At 47.4% G+C, this 26,900-nt stretch overlaps 1 protein-coding gene across 1 annotated transcript in view; it reads left to right on the top strand.

Moving 5' to 3' along the window:
- LOC106751724 overlaps positions 1 to 26,900 on the top strand; it is a 174,505-nt gene that overhangs the window by 74,691 nt on the left and 72,914 nt on the right. The window contains exon 2 of the mRNA XM_014632771.1: positions 20,919 to 21,127. Coding sequence (XP_014488257.1) covers positions 20,919 to 21,127 — 209 coding nt within the window. The remainder of the gene's footprint in view (positions 1 to 20,918; positions 21,128 to 26,900) is intronic.

The following is a 26,900-nucleotide window of genomic DNA, read 5'->3' as shown; positions in this document are numbered from 1 at the left end:
CCCCCCCCCTTCCGTCCGGATTCGGTATAGAATTCCGTAAGCACCCATCGAGCTGGATGCGGTAGACCTATCTGTTCGTGTGGAGCGACAGGGTGGTTGGCGAGGAGGGTAAAGAGGGTGGGAGGGGGGAGGCTGGTCTCGGGTTGGTTGTGTTGCGGTAGCAACGGATCCGCAGGGCGGACGACGAGGATTGAATCGCGCGATTCAGCCGTGTTACCCTTTTTAGCCTTCCCTTCTTCTCGAGGCTTGATTCAGCGCACGCGAGCTTTTAAACTTTCGAAACTGCAGCGAAAACTGTAGCGTCGTACTTGAAAACGATGCCATCTGCCCTGCGTGGCGCGTCGGTTACCTCGTTTTCCTCACATCCGAAGGAATAAGGGGGGGGGGGCCGGGGGCGAGTTGGTCTCGTTTCGTTCCGTCCGAAGTCGGGAAATTCGTCGTTCCGCGAGACACAGCCGCGTATAGAAATTCCAGGACGCCATTCAGCATTGTCGACGGTGGAGTCGACCGCGACCCTTTCGCGGCACACAAACGTCTATTTTCTCCCTTTCGGTGGTCTCGCGGTTAGCGGAACTACCCCGCTGAAAGGAAGTTAATTTTTGCGCCGCAACGTCGCGTCGATTCAGCGTTTAGCGGGAACATCTGAAATACAACGCGGGTGGATACCATTCGTCGCTCCCTCCAAGAGGAGGGATGCGTACAGAAGGGATGTAGGGAGAGAGGCAGGGGGTGGGAGGGTATCGTGGATTGCGTCGATGTGACGCGATAATGGCCGCTGCGGATGTAGCGCGACGGCGACACACAAACGGGAAAATGAATAATCCAATGGACACATCGGCGGTGGAAGTTGCCGTGATTTACGAGACGGCATTATCCGTCCCGCAATACGAGGGAACGCGCGTATCACCATCCGCGGATTACGCTGATTTGGCACGACGCGTGTCATTTTAATACATCACGCGTGTGCGCGGTTAAGAGGAATGCTGGTTGATCTTTCAAGATCGCACGCCGCGTCTGCCGCCCCCGGTGCTTTGTTCCTCGTTCCTCTCGTCGCGACAGAATCGATCGTCAGTATTTCTGTTTGATATTCAATCGTACAATATTATTTCCCGTGATCTGACTTTTTTTTTGATAATATTCTGAACAGAAAGCGGCGCAGGCTGATTATCGCATTTTGCGGGGAGCGCATGGAAAAAGGGATTAGCTGCGCATGTAATGCAATTGAAATTTCGTTAATTCAGCTCATTCTTTTTGTCCCTGCACCTCCCGCGGCTAAAAACTACGTGCCGGGACAAAAAGAATTAGCTGAATTAACTAAATTTCAGTTGTATCACATGGACAGCTCATTTTTACTCGTAAGAGCTAGTTTTTAGCTGTGGGAGCTATTTTTTTTTTTGCCCCGTGCGCAATGACGATACACACGCCTGTCTTACGCAATTTCGCGCGTGCCTGCGTTAAAAATGTAAATATTTTCCTCGGCCTCTGTTTATAATAATTTTCCGCATGTTAACACGCCGGCGCGTCCTCTCATCGCCTCTCTTGCACAAGCTGCATATTGTTCCGCATATTATAAGACTACCGGTATATTCGCGCGCTGCATCAATATTGATTTGTTTTGCTGCCCCGCTCATTATCAGTCGGTTCTGATTATCATTGCTGTCTGATTTACCGTGAAATCGAATCCACTGCCGGTGATACTGAAAGCCCCGCCGGTCTTAACGTTTCGCATGCTGAATTAATGAACGACATTGTATCGCGCTCAGAAATATATTCCGTCCGGAGCATCGATGCTATCCGATCTTCCGCTTCTCGATTATTGCTCCAGGTATAAGTATATATATATATATATATATATATATATATATATAGAGAGAGAGAGAGAGAGAGAGAGAGAGAGAACCGAAAATATATACATAGATCAGTAATCTTCCAGTTGAGATCTGTTACTCTCATGTGCCGCGACATGCGTGCGGTCAGTTTACGATTCACAAACGGCTCGTAGATATCGCGCAGGTCCTGAATGCACGATACGACAGTGTATCGCTTATCCGGAGGACGATTAAACGAACGATCGATATCCGGCTAATGATACGTTTTACTCGTAGTACGTCGTCGTTGGCACACACGTTTTGCGTTTTCGCGGTGTCCGTCACGTAAATATCTTATAAATCATATTGTTTGGGTTAATACGCACCTCGCTATATTTCATCGCTCCGGTATCAAACCCCATTTACGAGAAGGACATAAATTGCGTGGCCGGCGTATGCGTGTAATCCAATTATTTTCAAAGCCTCACACCGGCCGACCGTGCGAGATCGACGTTGTTTTTAAAAATGTTTTTTTTTTCTTTATTTTCCGCAGGAACGACAATGTTAGTTATGGCGTAACGGGGCTTTGTGATATGCACGTGCTCGTGAATTCAATTAGTAAGAAAAGCCCCGCGAAAGTTCATTGGAAATTAATCGTATCGGAAACGTGATGCGAGCAAAACTTCGCGATTCTTGATAGCCGGCAGTCGAACGGAACGTAAGCAGGGGAATAACCAACAGTTGAAACGGACGTCGAGACGTCGGATTTTCAACGTGCCGGTCTGCGTTTATTAATCGGGCGGAGGAGGGGAGGAGTGAGTGAGCATACGCGTCTCGCATTCGGTGCATCTAATTAAAAGTCCATTATTGTCATTTATTTAAAATACTCGGGGATGAAAAACGCGCCTCGCGCGTGACACGTGGAATTACTCGTAGCTGAATAAATCAGAAAATGATGACGCCAGCAGGACGGGATTTAAGCGCGAAATTTCAACGGTGAGTTATTGCGCGCGTTATAAGGCAGTCCCTGACATTTTTCTACTTATTTCACTACTTATTTTGCATTCATGGCACAATGCAAAATGCAAGGTAATCATATCCATGGCGTGAGGCACTTTTTCCCGGCTCCCCTATTGATCCAAGTTTCTTCGATTCTCATTCCCGTTGTCTCCGCTTTCAGCAGAAATTCTATTGTCCCGCTTGTCAGAGACATTCGGAGTATTATTGTCCTCGACTTTGCCGGGAATCACACGACTCATCTCGAGCGGAGGCATCTTTTGGTGGCGCGACGATAGCTGGCAGGTAATTAATCGCTTTCTTTAACATCTGCCGCCGTCGCAAGGTTGTCACGCTGGAAAATCACGGAACCCGTATTCCCGCCGCGCATTTCACGCTAGATCGGACTGTCTGCTTGCGGATCCTATCGAGATAATGCGAAATTACACAAGGCGGCGTAAAGGAGACGCAAGAACGGTCGTAATCTGAATATTATGAATTAAAAACGCCAGCTGGACGCGCGTGGCGCAATTCGAAATGTTGACGGTGCGGAATAAAGGAAGTCAAGAGTCCCGACAAACGTGCGCGCTTCTCTCTCGCTGAAAGATTTCCGAATGACAAAACTATCGTCGGGTCTGTCAGAAACGCGTCGTTGACGCGTCGAAGCTCCATCGGTACGGTGTGACGCTGTTTTCCAAGTTTTATTGAGACTTGCGTCGGCTGAATTTTTCTCAATTCGCGTTGACTCATCCATCGTCAAACGCGACGTCGAAAAAACGGCGGGCCGACGCGGACGCGCAACGCGTCGACGTTTCTCCGCGTGTTGTCCGAATATCCGGTCGCGAATTTTTCGCGGACACATCATCTCTTTCTTTCTCCCTCTTTCCTGCCCTCCGCATCTCCCGTGTAATAAACTCGTTTGAGCATGCGATCAAAATGTCTGCGGTTTCTATTTCCCGTGGCCAAAGTACATCGCGCTCTGGCAAGAGATCAAGATACCGCACGTAGCCACACTAACCCTCCTGCGCTGCCATTATCCTGCCCGAGCCAACCGCGGTGGAAGGAATTCCGGGTGATTACGGCGAGTAATTTTTAAACGCGCAGATTATCGCGATCGTTCTTAATTATTTAATTAAACCCCTCACGCCAGGATGTTTCATCGGTGCTTTAGCATCTCGCGCATATTTCCGTGTCGCTCCACCCCGCGCGGATTTATCGGAGCGTGGAACGCGTTACGTCGATTCCGATTACTACTCCCCGGCGGTGTCGTAATACTTTTATGCGTGAAACAATTATCTTTATCGCCGTGTCGTCATTTTATACGTTATGATTAATGAACGAGCTCGCAACGGATTTGCAAATACGCGGGGGAAGAACGCGCGAAATAAATGAATTAACACGCAGGTGTAATAAATGTCACACGACGTTGGGAAAAGTTCGACGGTAATAATCAATTTCGTAATTAATGAAGTGTTAGTCCCCCTCTGTCTCCCAAAACGCGCGTGGTAATCGGTGAAAGTGCGCCCTCTCTCTCTTTCTCTTTCGAAGTATTTCGAAATTTCATTTTGACATGCGCCCATGACACTCTACGTTATTGCGAATATATTGCGATAACCTGCGGCGGTTATAGCAATGGTATAACGAGTGACCGTGGCTCCGATTTCGCGTTTCATATTACAGACCATTTAACATTACATTGTACTTTCTATTACTATTACAACGTAGGCACTCCCGGCACGGTGAAACCGCGAAACGATTCGATCGGGGATCGTTACCGCAATGCGATACAGTTTCGCACAATTGCTCGCTAACCGCCGCTGAAATTACTCACTTTCGGCCATGAAGAGCTCACTTGTCTTTCTGTCGTCCACAAAAGGGCGCGACACAATATCGGTCGTGGTCTCGCGAGCACCGAGACTTCCTAAACCCTCGCATTATGTGAAGACTTCCTCCGTGGATGGACACGCTCACTCTCTCTCTCTCACACACACACACACACACGCACGCATACACGTACACATACCTGTACATACGCGAACTCGAGTGCGCCGTCTGGCCGTTCTTTCTCTCTTCCGGGGAAATTCCATCATCGTCCTTGTCAGAGACAATTGGAGTATTATCGTGCCTTCTCGACAACATCCGGAAACTCGGCGGAATCGACGCGGCAAGAAACCTCTCAGAAAGACGTCGATAACCCTACGTCACCGTTAATAAAGGATCACCTCGGCCCGCCAGCTCGGTCGTTGTCGTCGTGGTAATCGTCGTCATAGTAGCGCCGGGTTCTCCTTTGTCGGCGGACGACTTCCAATTGCCGATACTTAATCAAACTTATTATATCGGCCAATCCGGACTTTCGGCTCCTCGCTCACTTCGAGCGTCTAATCGCGAAACTTTCAAGGTTTTTGCCGGACAGCTGCTCCTTCCAGCGCGCCCTGAAGAAAAACAGCTGTCTAGCTCGGTGATGTATCTGCCCGCTTACGAGGATTTTTGCGAGCGTTCTGCCGATATCAGGATAACGTTGCCTTGAGGACTTCGCGACTCCACGAATCTCCGGGAGTGGCTGCAGCGGTGTCAATTCGGACGATTGACGGGAGAACCGAGAATTGCTTCGATGGGATACCGTGAGAACCGTGTACGTGTGTCTGCGTGTGTGCGCGCGCGAGAGAGAAATCCTGCGGGTGTATACGTTCGAAGAAGTTGATTTTACCGGGAGGAGCAGAGACCGGGGGACTTTTTGTTGCGATTTCTAATTACAAGTTCAACCCATCGAGACTTTTTCAAGGAGTTTGCAGTTGGCGTCCGCACACCTGAATCGTGTTCCCGAGCTTTACACACGAGGTATCTCCGACTTCCAGGTTCTTCGTTTTCCAATTTATGATTCGTTCGAGTGTGCGCAAGCCCCGCAACAATTTACGGAGTTCCACGTATCCCCACGTATCGCGGCGAGGATGCCTCCGGCACGTCGGAGGCTCGATTTCCTCTCACCTATAGGGAGTGGGAGATCGCCGTGCGGGCTGCGCGAGAAAATTCGAATGCGGCCGGCCGGCCAGCCGGCCAAACCATCGACTCGGGAACGGCGAGAGAATCGACTAAAAAGGAAACAATGCGGGATACAGCCCGAAATCGGAAGTGCAGCGAGGAATTCCGAGCGCTGCTCCCAGTATATACGGCGCGCCGATAAAAATGTCCGAATGCTCGCGATGGCGCCCGCGCGGCTTGTACGCCGAGACGCGTTCGCAACACACCCACGTGGTCCCGTGTGCATGCGCGCGGCCACACACACACACGCAGGGCCGTTTGTTAGCCGGCGAAGCTGAAGAACGTTACATCACTCGGCTGGATAAGCCGGTACAGCGGAATATACTTGAGATTAGGAGCGCGATAATTCACTACCGGCTCTTTTCTTCCCCGACGTCGCCGGTTCCCCGTCGTATCCGACGCTCGATTTCTGCGCGTAGTCTCGATGCAGGGAAAAAACTCAATTAAGAGAACAAACGGCGGAGGTCGGGGGATTAGAAAAACGGTGAAAAATGCGCGCGGCCGACGGGGAAGGCGCGCTCTCGCCCGGTGACGCCAGCAGATTCGTATTGCAGCGGGCGACGGCCCTCGCATTTCGGCTGGATGCACGCGGCCAACCAACACGCCAACACGGACGTGAGCTCACTGTTGTGTATATACGTGTATGCGCGGAAGACGTCCCGGATGCGGAAGAAACGCGGGCAAAAGCGACGAAGCGACTGCTTCTAGTCGGCCGGTCATAAGAAAACACAATAGTTTCTCGCAGTAGTTTAAAAGTGGGCACCGACGGAACGAAACGAAGTCGCGGAGAAGGCGAACGGAGGACGGGGAGGATCGTCGTCGTCGTCGTTCCCCCACCGAAGTTGTAATCGCGGATTCGAGTACAACCCTTGGCGGATACCCGGCGTCTCCGCCACCACGCCCGTTGCGACGTCGTATCGCGACGCGGAATCATAAAGGCATTAAAAGGTAATACGGGATCTCCGCGTCTCCTAAGTCCGTGCTTCCTACATTCCCGATGGCGAAATGCTTTTATGATGACCGGCCTGAAACTTTCCTCCCCTTTCTTATTATTCCGCGATGTATGAGAGCCGCGACTATGCGTCAAATATCTCGCCCAGGTCGCGCTCGATACACGCTCGAAGTACATCGTGATGTCGGTGATAACGACACGTTTCGCAAACGTTTCCTCGCTGGATCTAAATGGCTGTAGTTCTCTGAAATTGTGTTATCTTGATTACTAATAAGGTAATCGGTAGGTCTTTCCACGTGAAACGAAAATATTTAATATCGCGCCATATTGAAATAAGAATTAGCAGAAAGAACTACGATTCTGAAACTTCTTTCGGTTTCCGGTAGAAAATCGAGCAGCCCGGGCTATACTAACGTATGTATTATCATCATGCGAAAGGATTCATGATTCTATGTAGCTAGAAAATAGCGTGCCTCAAATATACCGGTGAATCCTGGCACTTCGATGTCCCTTTAAAAAGAAAAACGGGCCATGTTTGACTTCTTGAACGACCGTGAGGAACTCAGCGCTGTTTATATTTTTTTAAATCATACATCGAATTTTCACCTTCATTTTCTCATATCAAGTACCCCACGTCGGATCCTTCTTGCATAACCAATTACTAATGATCCCTCGGTGCAACAAGGATCGTCCAGCTGTCTCCTCCGTAGTTGGCAAACCGAACGAGTATCGGCCGACGAATTGCCTTATAATTAACGAGCGATCGTTATCGTCATCGATTTCGGTGGATCGCGAACGTTTAAATCATGCGATACGAGGTAATGGAACTGGGCGCAACTCGGCATGAATTGTCCATATCCTCCTCCGACTCTCCGCTTTCTCCCTCTCCCCATCAACATCTGGCGTAAATTGTTGCATAGCTATTGCCACATCTCACAGTCTGTAATACGTGTGTTAGTCTTCCGTCATATGCATAACTCTTGATGGTTGCGCATCGCTCCGGGCAGCATTGCGCGGGGGCGGTTACATATCCAGTAATAACCAGGTGTTTGTTTAAGATGTAAATGCATCGACTAGATTCCGCGATACAGCGATTGGATTATCAATTGGCATTATTAATGTTTATTAACTGGCGTTAATATATTTGGTAGTGCGCACCGTTACCTCACAAAGGGCGGAGGAGGAGGAGTGGGGGTTGGAGGAAGGGAGCACTGTAGGAATATTTGCAGCCGCGTCGTCGAAGTGTGATGACCGTTTACTGGCTGTTTAAACAGATACGTAATATCGCCGGGACCGGAATGTGCAATTCCGATGGAACGGCAGCCTGGCGGTTTACCCGCCAGCTTGTCCCTCGGTGAAAACGCGTCGAGTCCTCGGCGAGTTTTGCACCCGTAGATGCTGAAAAAGCGCCCGAAATAACAAGGAGCAAGTCATAATTTATGATCCGGCAATCCGTCTCTTATGAATCACAATATTACGCGTCGATCAAAGTCTCGTTATGCCACGCCTACGATAACTCAATTTCTTCCACCGATCTAATAATGTTTCTTTTCCCGTATGATGAATAGTTACCTCGTACGAAAACGTCTTTATTCCATTTGTGCGAGCTCTCCCCCCCCCCTCCGTCCCTCTTTTTTCTCTCTACCTCTCTCTTCTCTTCCCTCTTGTACTTCGCTGTCTTCCCGCGGGAAAAATACGCCGGCTGCGCGTGTAATATAAATGCGCGTTTTTTAATACCGATATTTAATATTTTACTATATTAAATATGTGTATATATGTATATGCATATACTCGCTCGATTGCTCGCATACGATATAGAATTTACATACTTACTTAACTGGAGCGTAAAACGTGCATTTACATTTTTCCTGGAAAGTACCGGCGCAAGAATCGTGCAAAAAACGCGCTGCAGCTAACAAGCAACTAAGAACAAAAGTTTTTCCACTCTCTCCAACAGGTTTTCACCATCGCTCAGGTAAAACTGACTTGAAAAGATGAAAGTAGATTCGAAGAAAAAGCGACGCGGTTCGATACTAACTCGGGCTATCCGAGTTGAAATTTCGGTCCTGCGTTAAGTCTGCGTCTATTTCTATATTAAGTTATCGAGTGAAGAAAACGGAAATAACTTCCCATTTATAACGTCAAAGGGGCACTAATAAAAGTACTCCTTTGATGCTGCAGAAGGAATTTCGACCTACCGGGAGGAAATTAAAAATTCTACATTAAGTGTTCAAATGGAGAAAACGGAAATAACTTTCTATTCGAAGCATCAAAAGGAGCACAATAGAAGACCTTTGGAGACTTTAACGTAGAACTGAAATTTCTCCTCGCGCACTGACAGAGATCATCGTCACGCGACCCTCGTAGGCCACATGAGCGAAAACAAAGGTTTCAGCCCCACCGATTCGTTCCCTGCGGTGGCATAAATCCCGAGCCGACTACGCGGCATAGATAATAATGTCCAACAGGTTCGGGAGTTCTTCGCGCGAGCCGGTGGTGGATTTGTCCTGGCGGGGGTCGCGCGAGAACGACGGCCGCCGGAGCGGAAGGAACGCATCGTGCGGGATTGCTCGAATCGAGATTTCGTTTCATGTCGAGTGACGTTACACACCGAGCGCAATCGCGTCCCGCACGCTCGTACGCTCAGTTGTCGCGCGCGCGCGCGAGCCGTAACGAGAGTCGCGCCAGCAAGTAGGACAAGAATGAAACGACGTATAGCCGGGGGCGTTTCTATCTTCTCTGTGTACATTACGTTCGCCCGGGTAAACCGAAATCCAAGGAACTACACAAAGCCCCGGCGCGCGTCCTCGTGTGCATTCCAATCGGATTCGCAATACACTGTTATAGCGTGTCTTTTTCCCAGCCGCGATTTCCCGGAGAGAGCGAGCGGCGTCCCTTCGACGGCGTTCGCGCGATTTTTCACTACGGTCTTTCCCCTTTATCGAGCAGCCGTCTCGATACATCACCGGCTAATAGCCGGCCGTCGTGATACCCGCATTAATAGCTCGTAGACGAGGGAGAATTCCGTGCGCGCGGTATCGCGTCGGATCGCGGCCGGCCGGCGGGGGTCGACGCTCGTTCGGCTCGCTTTACGACGAACAGTGGCCGGTGTGTGCGGGCTTACACGCCGGAAAAATGGCGTGTACAAGGCGCCATGATATCACGTTAAAAGATGAGCGAACGAAGGCCCGGCGGGGAGAAGAGAGCGCGGAGGGAGGAGGCGCGCACGCATTTTTCAAGCGCGCCCACGCAACGCCGGCGCTCATTAAGCCTCTCGTGTGCTAAACGGCCACCGCGGCAGATTACGGTGCTCGCGGAGAGACAGTGAAATGTTTGCCCCCCCCCCCCCCTCCTTTCTCCTTCTCCTAGTCCCTCCGCATCGTCCCCTCCCGCCCGACCGTCGCCGTTTTTGCATTCGGCGAATTTACGCTGAATTACCGTCGGCGTGTTTAATTCAGTGTTCGGGGTCTTATCGAGATCGCCGGTTCAATCATGTGGCGGAACTGCGATTTTGCTGCGCGCTTCCCGCACAACTTCCCCCCACTCCCCCTCCCGTCGGTCGTTTTGCATGAATCGACGCGTTCACATTCAAATATTTGAATATCCCCGACCGCGCCTGTTGTTCGCGAATATGTTTATACGAGAGGCGCAAGATAAATCGCAACCTGATTTACATGACTATTTTCCAGTCGCGCCGATAGCTCCGGTTAATTAACTTCGGTCAGCCATTGTGCGCTTCTTTCGGCGGGATTCTCTAACTCTGCGTCGTGAATATTTTATGTATTGATTTTTTTCTTTTTTTCGGAACGAAGAAGACAGATGAAGTCTGTAAATCAAATTATCGGATTTATTAATCGGAGCGAGTCGCTCGTATAAAAAGATTTGAGAATATATGCCGCGCGCACTTTCACATCTCGCTGCGCCAAGATTTTAACAATTCAATAACCTTTTTTTCTCTCTATCTCTCTCTCTTTTTTTTTTTTTTTTTTTTAAGTAACTGGTTTATCTCCGGAATATATCGATGCGCCGTTGCCGATGAAACCAACAGTCGGCAGATTGGCAAACTGTGTATATTGATTGGATATCAAATTCCCACTTGCGCACTATCTTTTTATCAGTCTGTCACGTGCGCAGTGGCCTGTTACATACAAATATTGCAACCAGCAAACCAACGCAACCGTTTGTAACTGTAAAAATAGTATTGTACGCATCGGAAGGTTGTTTTTCGTCGCCTTTTTTAAAATTTCATTTAGAGCGGACTCTTTTTATTTCATATCTCGCGCGGCCCACGAACACTTGAAAAAATCAATTACACCGAGTAACGATGATTTCTCACTGCTTTTCGAAGTTTTCCATACACTGTAAAAAACACCGTGTTGTACCCGTGTTAGAAGTCGGTCCTCGTTAAAATGTTTACGTTGAGAATAAGGAAATTTTCGAGAATTTTTCGTGTTGTTTTATCGCGAGTTAAAACTCTGATTGAGGAAGTCGGCAGTTATATGGATGTCGGGTTGATGAAGGTCATCAATTATCGTTAGTTTTACTTCGGCGTCAGTCGGTCGTGCTGCGATTAACACTCGTCGAGAATTCGATAGCGCTCCGATAAGCGATTTATCAAAGAATAATCTCGTCGCCGGAACCGCGCTGATTCCGAAGCTTCGCGTGCGCCACGTCCGCTATATCCGATAAACCGCGATGCGTAAAGCCTCGAGCCGTTCATTTAGCAACTCGCTTTTTGCCACCGTATCCATCGCGACACCGCCATTCGCCCGCTAATCGCGGCCCTCGGACTAGCCTGTTACATATATAATTAAGCATTTTATTTCCGCGCGCTGTTCACAGCGAGCCAAGTCGTAAAAATATCTGGCTACGACTTTCCGTCGCGCGAGCACGCGGAAATCGCGTACTTACGTTTTACGACTACATCGGTGTCATTTCTCCGGTCCTCTTTACCGTCCCTGAGAATTTTTGTCTCGTCTCCGAGATAGTAAAACCATAATTCTATTTCGGCGGATTCGCGTTTTTCCCCCTCTCCCCCACTCTTTCCCCGTGTCTCTTCACTCATCCCGTTTTCCCCGTTTCGCACGGCGGATCGCGCGGAGAGTCGCGCGCTTTATTCGGGTCCAATGATGAAGTTATACGTTTCCCCGCAATTACGATATTTTCTCGGGATTTGACCATCCGGCCGCGCGGCCAGTCGTCGCTACATTTTCATTTAGCGCGCAGTTGTGTGCTTTCGCATCACAATATGTGCGGGCGCATACACTCGATTCAGCTGGCGCTCTCTCTCTTTCTCTCTCTCTCTCTTTCTCTCTCTCTCTCTCTCTCTCTCTTTCCCTTCCCCTTTCGCTCCATTCACTCCCTCCGCCTTTCTGCGCGCGCGATTTCATCCTCCCCTTTCCTTTTTGACCCCATTTGTTAACATCTCCCGCTTCCAGTTTTGATGTCAGCCAGATTTTTGGAGGGATTACGCGTCACATTGTCTTTTCGGTATTACATGCTGATGCATTTATTCATTGGACGCGCGCAAGTGCGATTGCGCTTGCCCATGCGCGATCATTAGCATTCATTCCGAGCGTGATATTGGGAGCATAAATCAGATGAAGTAGGGAGATATCAAAATGGACCGGCTGATTTTTCATCAACGTGAATTTTGCATCAACGTGTCCGTACGCGAGTGTACGATGACTGCGCTCGCGGATATATCCTCGATTGTCATGCGAGCGTGGAGTGCCTGTGTTACCTGCCGCTTTGCAAAATTCAACATTTGTATTTAACGTAAATGTCATACCGTGCGTGTGTTGCTTGTTCGTCCAAACTAGACCGGTACGTTCGCACGCGCTCGCACACGCGAGCAAATCGACGGAGTTCGTTCAAACCTACGTGCATGTAAGATTTCCTACGAGGAACTGCCCCTTTGTTTTCCCTCACACGGCGAATATATGCGCAAACTGGATAAATTTAAATACATCTTTTCCCGAGAGATGAAGGTCCGTTAAAATAGAAACGCAAATAATTAAACGCGGCTGGCAATTGTCGCGTACGTGAAAAAGCTGTATTTTTAGCTAATTAAGATTATACTCAGACGTGCACGCGTGTACGGTAATTGGCCGGCATGAGGACTACTTTAGGTAATTACAAACTCGCGTAATTGAAGCGGAGCTACGCGCAACCGTGCATAAAATGTCAACGTTCTCGTCGCCCGGCGTTTAACACGACCCGTATTCATGTCACTGTAAGTAACGATTAAGTCGCTCTCGCGCGTCTTTCATCATTAAATAGACAGAGACGCGCCATTTCCATTCGTCCGGTTCGATATCCCGTTATTTTTGTTTGCGCGGAAGTGCAATTTGTCCCAGCCGGTAATAACTCCTCAGATCGCCGACAGTCCGCCGGGTCTTTGCTTTCCTAGCCGGGTGGAGCTTCCCATTCTTGAATTTCTTCGTGCTTCATTGTGTCAGCGTTTTTAACGAACAGCCGCCAATCACCGAGAGTTGCGTTCGAATTATTCCCGAGGAATCCGAAGGCATCCTACATCATTATCGGACAGCTACGAGAGCTTATTGCGCGTGATGTTAGAAACGACATTAGCTGCATTAAAATTCTTAAATGACAAATTGTGATTGTTGGCTGACCTAATACATTATACTCCGTTCTAATTGAAGAATGCGAACGACGAAAGTGACGAATCGCGAACTGTCTTTGGATTTAAACGACTCGCAACCGATTAGCGTTGCTAAATCCAAAAATTACCGGATATTTTCTTTCTAGTAACAAAATCTAATTGGACAAAATCGGTACAAGAATAGTAATCATAAAATTAAATTAAATACAAATTTTAATAAATTATTTACGATATTGTTTTTTTCCAAATAGTTCTAAAAATAGATCTGTTTGGTAGATCTAAATGTTTGCAACAAATGTTAAATGTCATATGTGTAAAACGTGGTTTAATTTTATGTTCAATAATAAAATGTTTTTTTATCAACACGTTGAGTGCCGCGCTAATTTCATATGATTTTCCATTCACGTTACGTAGGTCATCGATGATCCACGATTACCACATTTATTAAATATTTTTATTATATATCTTTATAAGACGTGTCTTACAATATTTATAAGACTACAAAAATCATCCTTATAAAGGATGACAGATAACGTAAAATAGACGTATAGAATGGGGAAACGTTGCTGAAAAATTCGGACTCTGTTTACAAATTTCCTTTCATGATGTAAACTTCATTTTATTAATTGGGTATACTCAAAAACCGGACATATGACGTCCGGTTTGACTTATTAATTAGACACCGGGCAAAATTCCTGAAAACCTGAGAGTCCGATTAAAAACCGGACTATTGGTAACCCCAGGCATTATTCATCTCCTCTGAACTCATCGAACAGACTTGAAACGCGATTCGATGTTGAATCTCTCTTTTCGGAAAGCACTGTTTTTAGTCGATTTTCACATTTATTCGAGTACATTCCTCCCCGTACCGTATCGCGTTGTATCACCTGTCGAAGAGCCGGCGAACGTTATCGCGGGCAATACCGGCGGACGCGAAAGATGGGGTCGGCCATCGACTGAGAAAAATCATGAATTTTCCACGCGCACCGCCCACCGCCTCCGGCCGAACTACCGAACTTCGCGTAATAACTCAGAGAAATTCGTTAACTTGTCTCACGGCACAGAAGCGGTAGCCGTGTGTGCGCGTGTACGCGCGTGTGTGTCGCGTGCTCGCGCGCAGGGAAATATATTTCGGTATTCGCCTTCGATGCTAAATCTGTTTGTTATTTCCGCTTGATTCGCTGCGGTTCACCGAGCGGTTTCGCTACTCCCCGAAGTTGAAAGTTCCATTCCGACCCTATTCGCGGTGGAAATAAGCCCGGCCGGATCTCCGACGGACATAATCAGCGTATTCGGGAGAGTAGAGAGAGGAAGAGAGAGAGTGAGAGAGAAAGAGAGACTTGCGCGTCGTTCAGAAGAAACATATTCCGCGTTTAATATTTATCCCCCAGCGTGTGTTTCGCGCACCGAGCCGAGGAAGCTCCGGCTGATGTTTGCGCCAGATGAACATTGAATGTCGCCGGGGGTATCGGGACTTGTTCTGCTTCCTCGCAGAGGCAGTGTCCAACGGGTAACTTTATAACTCTACGTTAATTCTCCATTCATGCCCCGCGGCACGTGATATCGACTTTCCGAAGGACACTCTTGTGTTACTCAAAATCGAACTAATTAAAAAATCACGGCTTCGGCTTCCTCCCGCCCGATCCGTCCGACGGACAGACGGAGCGTAAGCTGCTACGAATTCGTGGCGTGTGAGAGACGACACCTCGTGGTCGGTTTTCGCGCAAATTTGTATACGTTAACGTTTACTGCCCCTTTAGCAACTTCAACGTTTGCTGCGATATTTATTGCAGACCGTCTTGTCAGTGCTGTCCCGTTTTTATCGGAAAGTTTTGCCCCCGGAACAATTAGTAACGTATGGCTATCGCGCTTGTCTCGTGCAAGCGCTTAACGCGAGCGAACGGGCGAAGCAGACTTTGGATCTTACGAATTCAGGATGCGGGAGAACACGCGCGCGTCGCTATTTGCTGGGACAGCTGCTTGCGAGGAAACTGGCAACAAAATACGCTCTCTCTCTCCCTCTCTCTCTCTCTCTCTCTCTCTCTCTCTCTCTCTCTCTCTCTCTCTCTCGCTGTACACCGCGCTGGCATAGTTGAATGTTGAAGCGCGTGAAAGATGGTAAAAGAGAAACCGAAGCAACCGTCGTCCTTCTTTTTCCGAGCAAAACCCGACCGGTATTTTTCGTTTATCTGCATTACCGTTGCGACGATGTAAAGAAATGAACAGCTGCATGCACGATTGAAATACCTCCGTTTGCATCCACGTGAGATCGACGAACTTACGCTTGCTTCATTAAACATCCGCGCAACAATGCACCCGAATGCAAAATACTCGCATGTTTTTGTAAAAAAGAGAAGCAAGCTCGGTTCGCTGCTCTTGTTCCTGTATATTGCATGCCGCAGTTATTAAAAATTTTTTAATAACTGCGGCATTTACCTGCCTCATCTACCTGTATCAGTTCATTCCGCAGGAGTGAGACATAGCTTAGCAAATACCAACTGTACTTGATTATTATTATTGCATTAATTTCGATCGCTATTCGACAACGGACGGCCGATATTTGCGCGATCGCGTTATCCTGACGAAAATCAATCAGAATCGGAGCAGGAGGTTAACTACCGTAGAACCGCCGTAGGTGCCAATTCGGCTCCTGTGTTTATTTTCGGCTTATTACAGAGAATTATTCGGATTTTGCCTGCATTATTTAAAGTAACTTTCACATTTAAAATGATAAAAGATCAGGGGAAACTATCAATCGATACGAAATTTTACGGGAATTTGAGCAATTTCAAAAGTTACCGGAGCGAACGGCATCACCGGCAGTTCGAGTGTTAACAAACCACGTGCAGTTTACCGGATCTGTCGCAAGATGCATCTCGCGTGTAAAGGTCGCTCACAGGGCGCTGAGGGTGAAAAGAACGCGCGGCGGGACTTTGCAATTCCGATGATCGCGGTCGTTCGAGTGGCGGACTTTGATTCGGCCGAAGCGCGCTCGCGGATGGTTTCGTCGCGCTTTCGATCCGCCCGCAACGGAAACGCCGAAGTCGAGCCGGAATTACACCGGATAGCCGGCGCGCGTCTGTCCGGCGCGTAAATATCGCGGGGCCCGTCATTGTCGGAGCGACGCGTCCGCTTTCGCAAATCGTGCCGATCGTATTTAACAAAAATGGCTTTATTCGCGTCGATTGCGCCGTTTAATACGCTTCCGCGCGGCAATATCCGCGGAAGGGTTTTGCTCTCCGATGATATTTGAAGGGATTATCTTTTCATTCGGTTAAATCGATGTAATTTTATTGCAATCAAAGCTGCTCGTTGGGGCTAAAAAAAAACGATGTTATCTTTTAATACGAGATCAATATGGACGCGTTGCCATNGCTCCCCACCGCCGACATCTTGATTAAAGTTCGTAACTGTGTTTTCGAGCCAGCTAAAAAACCGATTTCTATAGGACTTCAATTAAAATCGTAACTGCTACTTGCCGGGAATTAGTAACTGGTAATCTGTAAACGATATCAATACAAATCGGGCTCTCTCACGTAAATGTGCCGGGCCAAACTAGCGATTATCGTTATAATTGGACATTCACACTTGTACTTCCGCCGTTGTTCTCTCGATATTCTCAACGGGTCCCGGATCTGTGCAATCGTGGGAACCTGAACTTCATTCATTTTGACGTCATCTCGGACAATAGCGCGCGTGCGATATCTTAGTGTAGGAAGAAGCATTTGAATAATTCCACCGGTCTCGAAAACGGTCGAAGTGATTGTCGAGGAAACACCGTTTTTAATAGCGTCGCTTGCAGAAGCGGTTAATCTCGAAAGTTAGACGTCACGACGGCACCTAATTTTACCGTCATTTAGACATCTTCAACTGCGGAATATTAAGATTAATCTTTATGCGGGCGGTCGAATTATCGCAATTTACCGGGAGCCCCGACGTTAAAGGCTAAGAGTATTCAAATTCACATTTCTCTTCGTTATGCCGCTCTCGATGCGATGGATCCCCCTCCCCCCCCCCCCCCCCGACTTCCTTCACTCGCAACACGGGCAAGACGAGTTGTTAAAACTTTGTTATAAATTTCCAAGTTGGCGAAAGCGGCAAAGACGATGAGATGATGGCGTCGGGCAAAAAGAACAAGCGTAATCGCCTTTCATCAGAAAGAAGCTCTAATACTTGCTAATTATAGGAAGGAAATAAAAATTATTCCTTTGATTTATTACTCGCGCAACTCGTGTATACACGCGATTCTTCGCTCGAAACGAACAAAAAGATCTATGGGGGGTAAAATTGCGAACAAGTTGGAATACTGTCTGCGGATCGCTAGTGACGTCTCGCTGAAAGTTGCGAAATGAGACGGAAGTGGAGAGGAGGTGAATTGCAACAACATGCGATTGCGTGTTGCAACTTTTTCGAGCGTTTACGCGAGTCTCTTTGGTGAATTCTAAAATATAAGAGCCCGTATATATCGTGCCTGACTATATGTTTCTCTCTTTCTCTCTATATATACTTGACAGTATATTTCGGAAAACGGCACATTTCGGAAAAATAATTTTCCGCACGACAATCACAGGTCACCGCTAATTTACGCACTTTTTCAGACGGCCTATTTATTACAGGTTCATTAAACCGCTTTTCTCCCTAAAATCTCGAAGTATTAATAATAAATGTTCCGTAGTCGATACAGAATGGGCCGACTTTATTTACTGGTTTCATAAAATATACTACCGCCATCATATTGGCTTCCGCCGCTCGCGGAAATGAGCGCCTTTATGAAAGTATAAAAATCCATCGTCCCAATTGATGCCGGGGCGAGCGAGGCAATTTCGTGCTGCGTGGCGCATTCCCTTTTTTCAAAGGAGATTGCCGGTACGTCGAGTGTTTCGTTAAATTAGCTTTCTTTACGAATAATTAGTCGTAAGAAGCGGTGCTACCGAGCATAAAAAAATACGAGGTCTTGAGAAAGAGAGAGAGAGAGAGAGAAAAAGGGGGAAAAGTTAAACGTCGGTACGTAGAGTAACGCGGAACGCGAAAGTAACGCAACGGGAACGAGAATCGCAAGTATTGCGCCCCTCAAAAGAAGCCCACGGAAACTTAGAACCGCCGTCATGTCGGTCTACATTTTTCAGGATGCCTTTCAAACGAAAATTAAGCAGGAAAAAGCTTTCTCAACTTCCCCGGGTCTTATTTCTGGTAAATACGGAAATTCGCGTCTTTTTGCCATCAAGAGTCTTATCCGGAGCTCTTCGCGCTGAATGAAAAATGCTTCGAAACGTGACGCCGCCAACCCGCGAGCTTAAATTGTTTACAAGGCCATCCGAGATTTCCTGCGAGAACGTTGCAGAATCTCATTGACCGAGGCGCCGCGTTCGCTCTTATGTATATCCCGACTATCTCCACGATATTATATGCAAGAACGATAAGATTGTCGCCCCGAAGACGGATGGAGATAGAATTTTTATCCCTTCGCATGCTGGCGAGCGTTCATTCGGCTTTCACCGCATTCGACGTTCGAGTTTACGCGACCACCACCACCCGCACATTTACCGTTAATATTTTCTTCCTTCCCTTACATCTCTGCGAGCACACTCCATTCTTATATTGCGCACGATCTCGCGTGGCGCCGCGTGTTTCTTGCTCATTTCTTGAGGACTTTGTGTAACATGTGCACTATATTAAAGACGGCCTTCTTATTCGGGCGAACTCATTTCGCGTGTGAGTTGCGCGAATAAAATATTATTTATTTACTTCGTCGCCGCTTACACGTCGGCGTTTCGCACGGTGTGTCGTAGATATTAAATTTATACGAGGCGACTGAAATACGTCGGTATTCATAAATTTGTTTTATGCACATATATGTACGCATATAAGGTGTCCCGTTTTGATGGAAACAGTGGAATATCTTGAAAACAAAGCAATTGACAAAAAAAATAGTGCAGATAAATAATTATAGGATTTGGAGGGGAACGTAAGTTGATGACCTTAACTTTGTTATAATCAATAATTGAAGACCGCTGCAAGATCTTTTTTTTTTTTTAAATAGAATCATATAGTTTTTTAACACAAATCGATTCCTCTGTTTATTCTGCGTATAAAAGTACTGGAATAAAATCATCGAAGAGTGAATATTTTTCCAGATATTTTATGTGTATATTTTCTATTTCTACATTTACATACTTTATACTTGTCAATACAAAATCTGAGATAGCTCATAAAGTATTCACTTTTCGATAACATCACCTGGACACTTTTGTACGTAGAACGACAGGTAGAATCGATCGCTGTGAGCAAACATAGGGAAATCCTTAAAAAAAATGTTACAAGCACTCTGCAAATGCATCGATGCACCGATGCGCGATGATTAGTATCAAAAATCGATTTCTCACATATTATTACGTAGAAAAGTGTTCAAGCGCTGTTATCGAAGAGTGAATGTATATCTCATAACTGTTGCATCTCTCTTTCAATCTTCTCGCATTATCGATCACGTGAATATTATCGCGCATTATCGGGGAGGAAATGAACGAGAACGGCGCAATGACATATTAATTATTTCATTGTGCATAAAATATGTACGGCACAGCGCGCAATATCATAATCCGACTGACAAAGCTCTCGGGAAAGAGCCGATAATCCTCGCTCGCCTCGAAAGAATCGAAAATCCTCGCGTTATCGGCAAATAGGCCGCGGACACACGCGCGGCGAATCCTATATATTCGCGACGAAAAAGAGAGAGAAGTAGACAACCAAGCGATCTTATGCATATGAACGTGCTTTCGTTCAGCGGTAGTGGAAACGTGGACGTGCGCTGACAGTGCTAGAAAGTGGCACATTATCTAAAATATCGTCTGCGCGAAACACTCGTGTTTCCGATGCCGCCGAGGGAGGGGAGGGAGCGTGACACCCTCGTGCGGAATTCTGCTCCCATTCGCGGCTCGTCTCGACGGAGTTACAACGTTAATAAGAGAGCTTCATCCCGCACGAAGGAGCTTTCCCTGCCTTCTCTCCGCTCCGCCGGCGGTTTAATACGAACACGCCATCCGGCGACTCCTTCTGCGGCTTAATAGGTCGAATCGTCGATAATCCGCCCCGGTGTAACGGAGTTTCAGCGAAAAACACGGGGCGCGTGGTTGGCTGTTCGCGAGGGTTCGAGAGAGTGCGGGAAAGTCAGAGGGGGTGCGCCGTGTAGAGATTACGCGGAAACCGTGAGAGTACCGAAACGAACGCGGGGTCGCGCTTAATACACGCGTGGTGGATGTTGTATGCTCTCTCGACGTCGGACGTGAGAGAGCTCGCGCGTGTATCGCGGTCGGGAAACCCGCTGGAGGATGAAACGCGGGCACGTGAGAGTGTTGAGCGAGCGAGGGAGGGAAATTGTCATTCGGCGGAATTGCAATTTCTCGCTGACGCACGCTGTGCAACCTCTCGCGCGACGAGCAAAAGCGGACTAATGATGCGCACTAGACTTAATGCCCCGTTCCTGTTCTCATTTTCCTCAAAGGTGGGAGCTGCCTGCGAGAGGTCAGTCTGGAACTAGTCCCGGATGTGGTGCAGCGCGGCCAGGAGGTGATTCTACGGTGCCATTATGATCTGGAGAATGCGCCGCTCTACTCCCTCAAGTGGTACCGCGGCAGGTACGAGTTCTACCGGTTCTCGCCCAGCGACGACCCCGCCACGAAGGTCTTCAACATCACCGGGATTTATGTCGACGTAAGTCGCTCTCGCTCGTTGTCACTTAACAAGATTGCGCGTCCCGCCGACTTTTTTCCGCTTTCATTCAGATTGGATTCCTCTCTCGCTGATGTAATGTATTTTCTATACAGTAGTCGATAATGTTACCGTCTCCGAGCGCGTGCGCTCGGACTCGGTGGTTTTCCACTCGCGGCTTCTCTCACGCGCGCGCTCCTGAAAAAGTAGCGCGAAGCGGGACAATCTAATTTCTTCTCTGTTTTTGTCGCGCTCACGCGCGTCCACGGGCTTACCCTGGGAAATATCAATGTCGAACGGCCACCGCTTACACCGTTCCCAGCGTTTCCACCTGGCCGTGGGAGAAAATCATTTCGAGTATTACGCTGGTTTTTGTTCGAAGACGAAGACAGCCCGCGCGATGATAACGTAATGTAACGGCGGGTCGATGAAGGGAAGAGACGGAGGTGCGCCCCAGGTGTGCGACCGAGTCGTACCGTTTGCACCCCCGCAATTCCGCAACTGCGACGATGCGCCGTCTCCCTTAATCGGAGCATCCTCATGACCGATAACGTTCAGCTTATCTTACGGGAATACGCTAAAGCGTGCCCGGGGAATCGCGATCTGCGCAGTTTGCTCGCTATTCTGTAACCGTCGAGCGAATGTGGCTCTAATTTTCGCATCGTCGAAACTGCTTTACGCTCGCGAGGTTCGCGCAGGTAAATATTGGATGTCGCTTAAAGAGCTCAAAAAAGAATTTCACATTTCAGAGTACACACGCGGTGGCGGTAGCGACTGCATTTAATCCTATCAATTTGCGCTCGATATCGATATTGCGAAAAAGCTTTGCAGAAAACTATTTTCATCCTACATAAGGGAGCCCGAAAGATATTTGAAAATGTTGCAGGCATTGCTTTATCCTCCGAGTGTGCAAGCGATGTTTTATATTCGTATTTTGTTGATCGATTATATAAATAAAACGAATTTGGTTCCCGTAAAAACGGCGCAAGGTATTCACGATTAATAAACTTTGTCAGAACGATTCCCTTAGTAATGCCACCTGTAGTATGAAAATTAACTTAATTTGCGCACATCGTTTATTTAAATTTTAATAAAATTCTCCTCCAAGAACGCACTTAACTGTACGTAATTTAGAATGTTTTACGGCTTTTTTACCAAGTAGAAAGCTTTGCCCGCACGTTTGAATATAATTCTTCGTGCCAAGTAAAAATCGTAACGTTTTTCAACGTTGAGTATGAATAGAATTCATTAACGCGAATATTTCAATAAAGCGAGCGAATTCCAAATGGCGGCAGATATTTGCCATTTAATGAGCCTTAATAAAATATAGAACGAACCATTTCTGCGCAGATAATAATATATTGGTATATAATTATCGGGAATGAAAATTGAAAGTGGATAAAAGCAATAATTATACATAGGAAATGCGGTGAAATAAAATAACTTAATCCAAGTAAAGGCAACGCGTATAATCCGTTATTAACATAAATATATATGTCACGTGAATATTTATTAGAATATTTATTATATTTAGAAGCGAAGATTCATGGTTCAGTTATTCAGTTCTTTCTTGCGACCGGGGGATAATAGCCTGTACAGAATCGTGTCCAAGTTCGACAGAATTTCAACAGTCAACGTGTTATAATTTAGGTGTTTGCAAAAGTTCATGAAGTTACAAATGGATGGCTGTAGCAGCGATTTGGTAATTGTTTTCCTTTAAATTGCTTTTTAGTTTTCAAATATTGACCATATTGGATCATATTGAATCTATTACCATTGGGGCATGCAGTCACAGGATATCGCTATAGTCAACAATCACGGCCTTTGAAGCAAGCCGTGAAGGAAAAACATCCTCAAATATCCGCGAATCGACGCCAAGTCATCCTGCTTTACGACAACTTCCAGGCCGCATGTTGCTGTTGCAACTAAAGAGACGTTGTCCAAATTAGATTGGGGAGTCCTGCCGCATCTAGCGGACTCTCCGGACACCGCCCCATCTGATTTGCATCTATTCAGATCGGTACAATACGGTATATCAGATACACGGTACCGGAATACCGAGGGAGTGCAGAAATGGCTCGACGAACGGGTTATCTCGAAAAAGTAATTACTTTATCGGCGCGGGATCAAACTGTCCGAAAGATAACGAAAGGTTATCAATAGCGACGGCCAATACTACGATTAAAATATCATATGTCGTTTCATTGTTATTAATAAAAGAAAATGGCTACCTAACAAGATCCGAACTTCAACTCTCGGATGATCAAATGGGATCAGATTCGTATTTTCGCTCGATTTCAATCGGTCGTGATAGCTTCAGCTGCAGGAAAGTGCAACGGGGTATTCTCCAGTCGTGATCGGCCGGCGTGCTCGAAATCAGTCGCGCCGATAAATCTCTCCCTATATTTTTGTCCTCCCCTCACGGCTTTATCGGCTATGACACGGCTATATATAATAATCCTATCCCTTTAAGCACTGAGCACTCGCGTCGTTAAACGAAAAAGAATAAAAGGGGGATATCATCCGAACGGCCGGGGTGGCGGGGTATTTCGCAACTGGGACAGCCCCTACATAAGCCGACGCTATGAAGCTACCCCGCTGGTATTCTTTCGAGCGCGAGCGCCACCGCGGCAACGGCGGAATCGACGGGCTCGAGCGGACAACGAGATATGTGGTTTCACCGTATCACCGTAACGCAAACCGCAACGCCGGCCCGGTGCCTCGTTAACAGCACCCTTGACCGCTGTAATCGTCGTAAAACAGTCGGCGCTCGGGCGCTTTTATCATCGCTCCGACATTTCCGTAGGCTGTTACGCGCGTTGGGCACGTCGGTGGTTTTCGGGGGTGGCGTCGCGACCGCCAATCGAGCCCGCGTCGTGCCTGCACGCGCGCCAAAAACAAACCCCCTCGGCCCCGTTGTTTCGGTACAGCCGAATGAACGGCCTGACAAACCGTGACAACGCCCTGCGCGCGTCACCGAGCGCCGGCCGTGCTTGCGTTTACGTTTATCGTTTCGGAACACGGCCGGCGCGCGCGGCCGTTCTCCGGTGACGAACGGGAAGTAATGCACCCCTCGGCCGGTGAGTACGAGAGCGGCATCGGTTCCGAAAAATATGCGAATACCCGCCCGCCAGAACGACATCCGGACATTCCCCAGGGGAACGCGCGGGGAAAATTTCGGGAAAAATTGTTTTGTTACTTTGTGTCATTTATCGGAGCGATATTTGATTTACCGCGCGCGCGGCTTCCGCCGGCCCCGGCGGATCTACGTTTCGGAAATACATTTTGCCGGGTTTCGATGCGTGCCTTGTGTTTTCAAGTCGTTAATATCGAAACAATCCGCACGCGTAACTGCCGTCCGCGCGACGCCGCCGCTTGTATTTATTTAATAGACATTTATTGGGGATGAATCGTTAACGCGCCCGCGCCGACCAACGAGGGAGCGGGCGAGCGAGGGGGGGCGGTTTTCGCCCCGGTGTTTTTCCGCCGTAATATTTGATTGTCCGCGGGATCGCAAACGTAAAATTATTACGTTATCGTGCAACGGCGCTCCAACGGCTAAATATGAAAACTTCTCGCGCAACAAATCCCCGTCGTGCATGTAGGGGGTAGCGCATTCTCGTCTCGCCGTTGTTGTTATATTGTCATTGCTGTGATTGTTGTCGCTGCCGTTACTGAAATTCCACACGTAGGAAATTCTACGCGCATATGCCGAAAGTGCGAAACATCGAGTTAACCAATCCGACTCGGCGTTTGCAGAATCAGAATCGCGAAACGTTTATACGAGTCAACAAAGCGTCGCTCAGGCAGGTGTCGCGATAGAGGACATTACGCGCTCTCTGTTAAAAGCGTGCTCATGATGAAATATAAAGCTCGATACCGCGCGCATCTCGCCATGTTTAACATATTTCACTGTGTGCCGTCGGTGGCCGTGTGTGCTCGCGCGAGTCGAGCTTGCGTCGTACATTGTGCTTCGTGATTTTCGCAATTACGCGCGCATTTAAAAGGACCGGACGTCGACTGTCCGAAACGATCGTGCCGTCGAAGACAACGAACGTGGATGGGTCGGTGAACAAAAAGATAGGGGGAAAAAAAAGAGAGGAAATAAAAAAAGACGGCCGACCTATTATTCCACAATGGCGTGCCCGAAGTCGTGATGGCACTCGCTCCCAATATCTACTTGCAATTCTCGAGCCATCCAAGTACTCGGATGCTCGCCGGAGAAGTACAGATACCGCCCTTCCAGCATATCGACATTGTCGCCAGTCTGGCAGGAATTCAGACGAGTATCGGACAAGCAACGATCCAGAAAAAGAACGGAAATCTCGTTCGGTCGCGTTACCGCACGATCGGATCGTTCGGCGCGATAGAAACCGCGTGTAACGACTTTGTGTCGAAAGCGTAGATATCGCTGAAAGAATTACCGATGACGGGAGCGGCATGAAAATCGCGGAATTTATAATAAATTCGATCAGTAACCGCGCGGAAATTAACTAACTCGAACGTAAAATTCACAAATTCAATTCGTAATTATACGTACGACAAATTTCGATAATGGCAGTTTGACATTATGACAATGTTACAACACTGGTGTCAAGCTTTACGTTCAACACGCGTATTTTCCGCTCCTACCTTTTCTTATTTTCGTTTATTATCTGAAAGCGTTCCGTTAATTTCTGACGTTGCTCTTCATTTATGTTGCGCTTGCGATTTATTGTAATTTGTACCAAACTTATGCGATCACTGAAAAAGATCCGAACTTGAAGACCGAAACGTACATGTGATGATGAAGAAAAAGAAGCAGCTTCTAAAGATAAAGCTGTTCATATAATACAACTGAAATTCAGTTAATTTAGCCAATTCCCTTCGTTGCTGTACCTGCTTTTAGCTTCCACAGGCAAAAAGCAGATCTGGTAACGAAATTTCAATTGTATCACGTGTGCAGCTAATTTCTTTTTTTCCAGTGATTATACATTTTAAGTTAACTTAATTTCGTCCTCGTTTTTTCTTTTTATTTACGCACTGACTCCGCGAGATAAACCTTGGTTAATTTAACAAGATACCATTTGCAGATATCAATTGCAGATATGGGACACCAAATGATCCCGTGGTGGGAATAAATAATTTATACTTTTAATTTGCCGCTCCAACAAATACTTCCGTACTGGCTTGGTAATAATTTGTTAAAATAACGAATGAGATAAATGAATAGAAACACTTCTCGATCAATTTTCCTAACAGATCATGAAACAACAAAAAGTCAAGTTATTCTCCGAGCTATTTCCCTAACAGACCTTCGAGTAACGAAAGAACTTTTGTTCTGGTAGCCAAGATACTTTCCTCAGTGTACTCGCATTGCCAATATCTTTTTTTTTTCCTATTTTCTTGTACGATCGAAAATCTTGGAGTCTTGGCCGTTTTCTCACTCTTCATTTTATTCGGATTATTTGAATTCCGAAAGTCGCAGGGGAAACAAACACTGTCCGTCGTCCTTCTATATCACGGCAATCAGGAAACATGCCAGGGGTTTTTTTCCTTTTTTCACCAGAGAACGATTATTCGAGAAACATACCCACGCCCGCTCGATATCGCGCACGTACTTATCCGGTGGCGGAGAACTCCGGTCCGGTGCATTTTTTTTTAATGCACGCGTGCAGCCTCGCAGCCGTCCGACGGAATTGATATCTCGCGCGCGACGCCGTTACCACCCCCGGATATTGGTAACCTGCGAATGATCGATTCATACGCCAGGAACATTCGGTATCTCGCCGAGGAC

The sequence above is a fragment of the Dinoponera quadriceps genome, unplaced genomic scaffold, assembly GCF_001313825.1.
Source record: "Dinoponera quadriceps isolate SergipeBrazil2010 unplaced genomic scaffold, ASM131382v1 scaffold399, whole genome shotgun sequence".
NCBI classification, from domain to species: Eukaryota; Metazoa; Arthropoda; class Insecta; order Hymenoptera; family Formicidae; genus Dinoponera; species Dinoponera quadriceps.
This window is presented reverse-complemented; position numbering and strand designations above follow the sequence as displayed.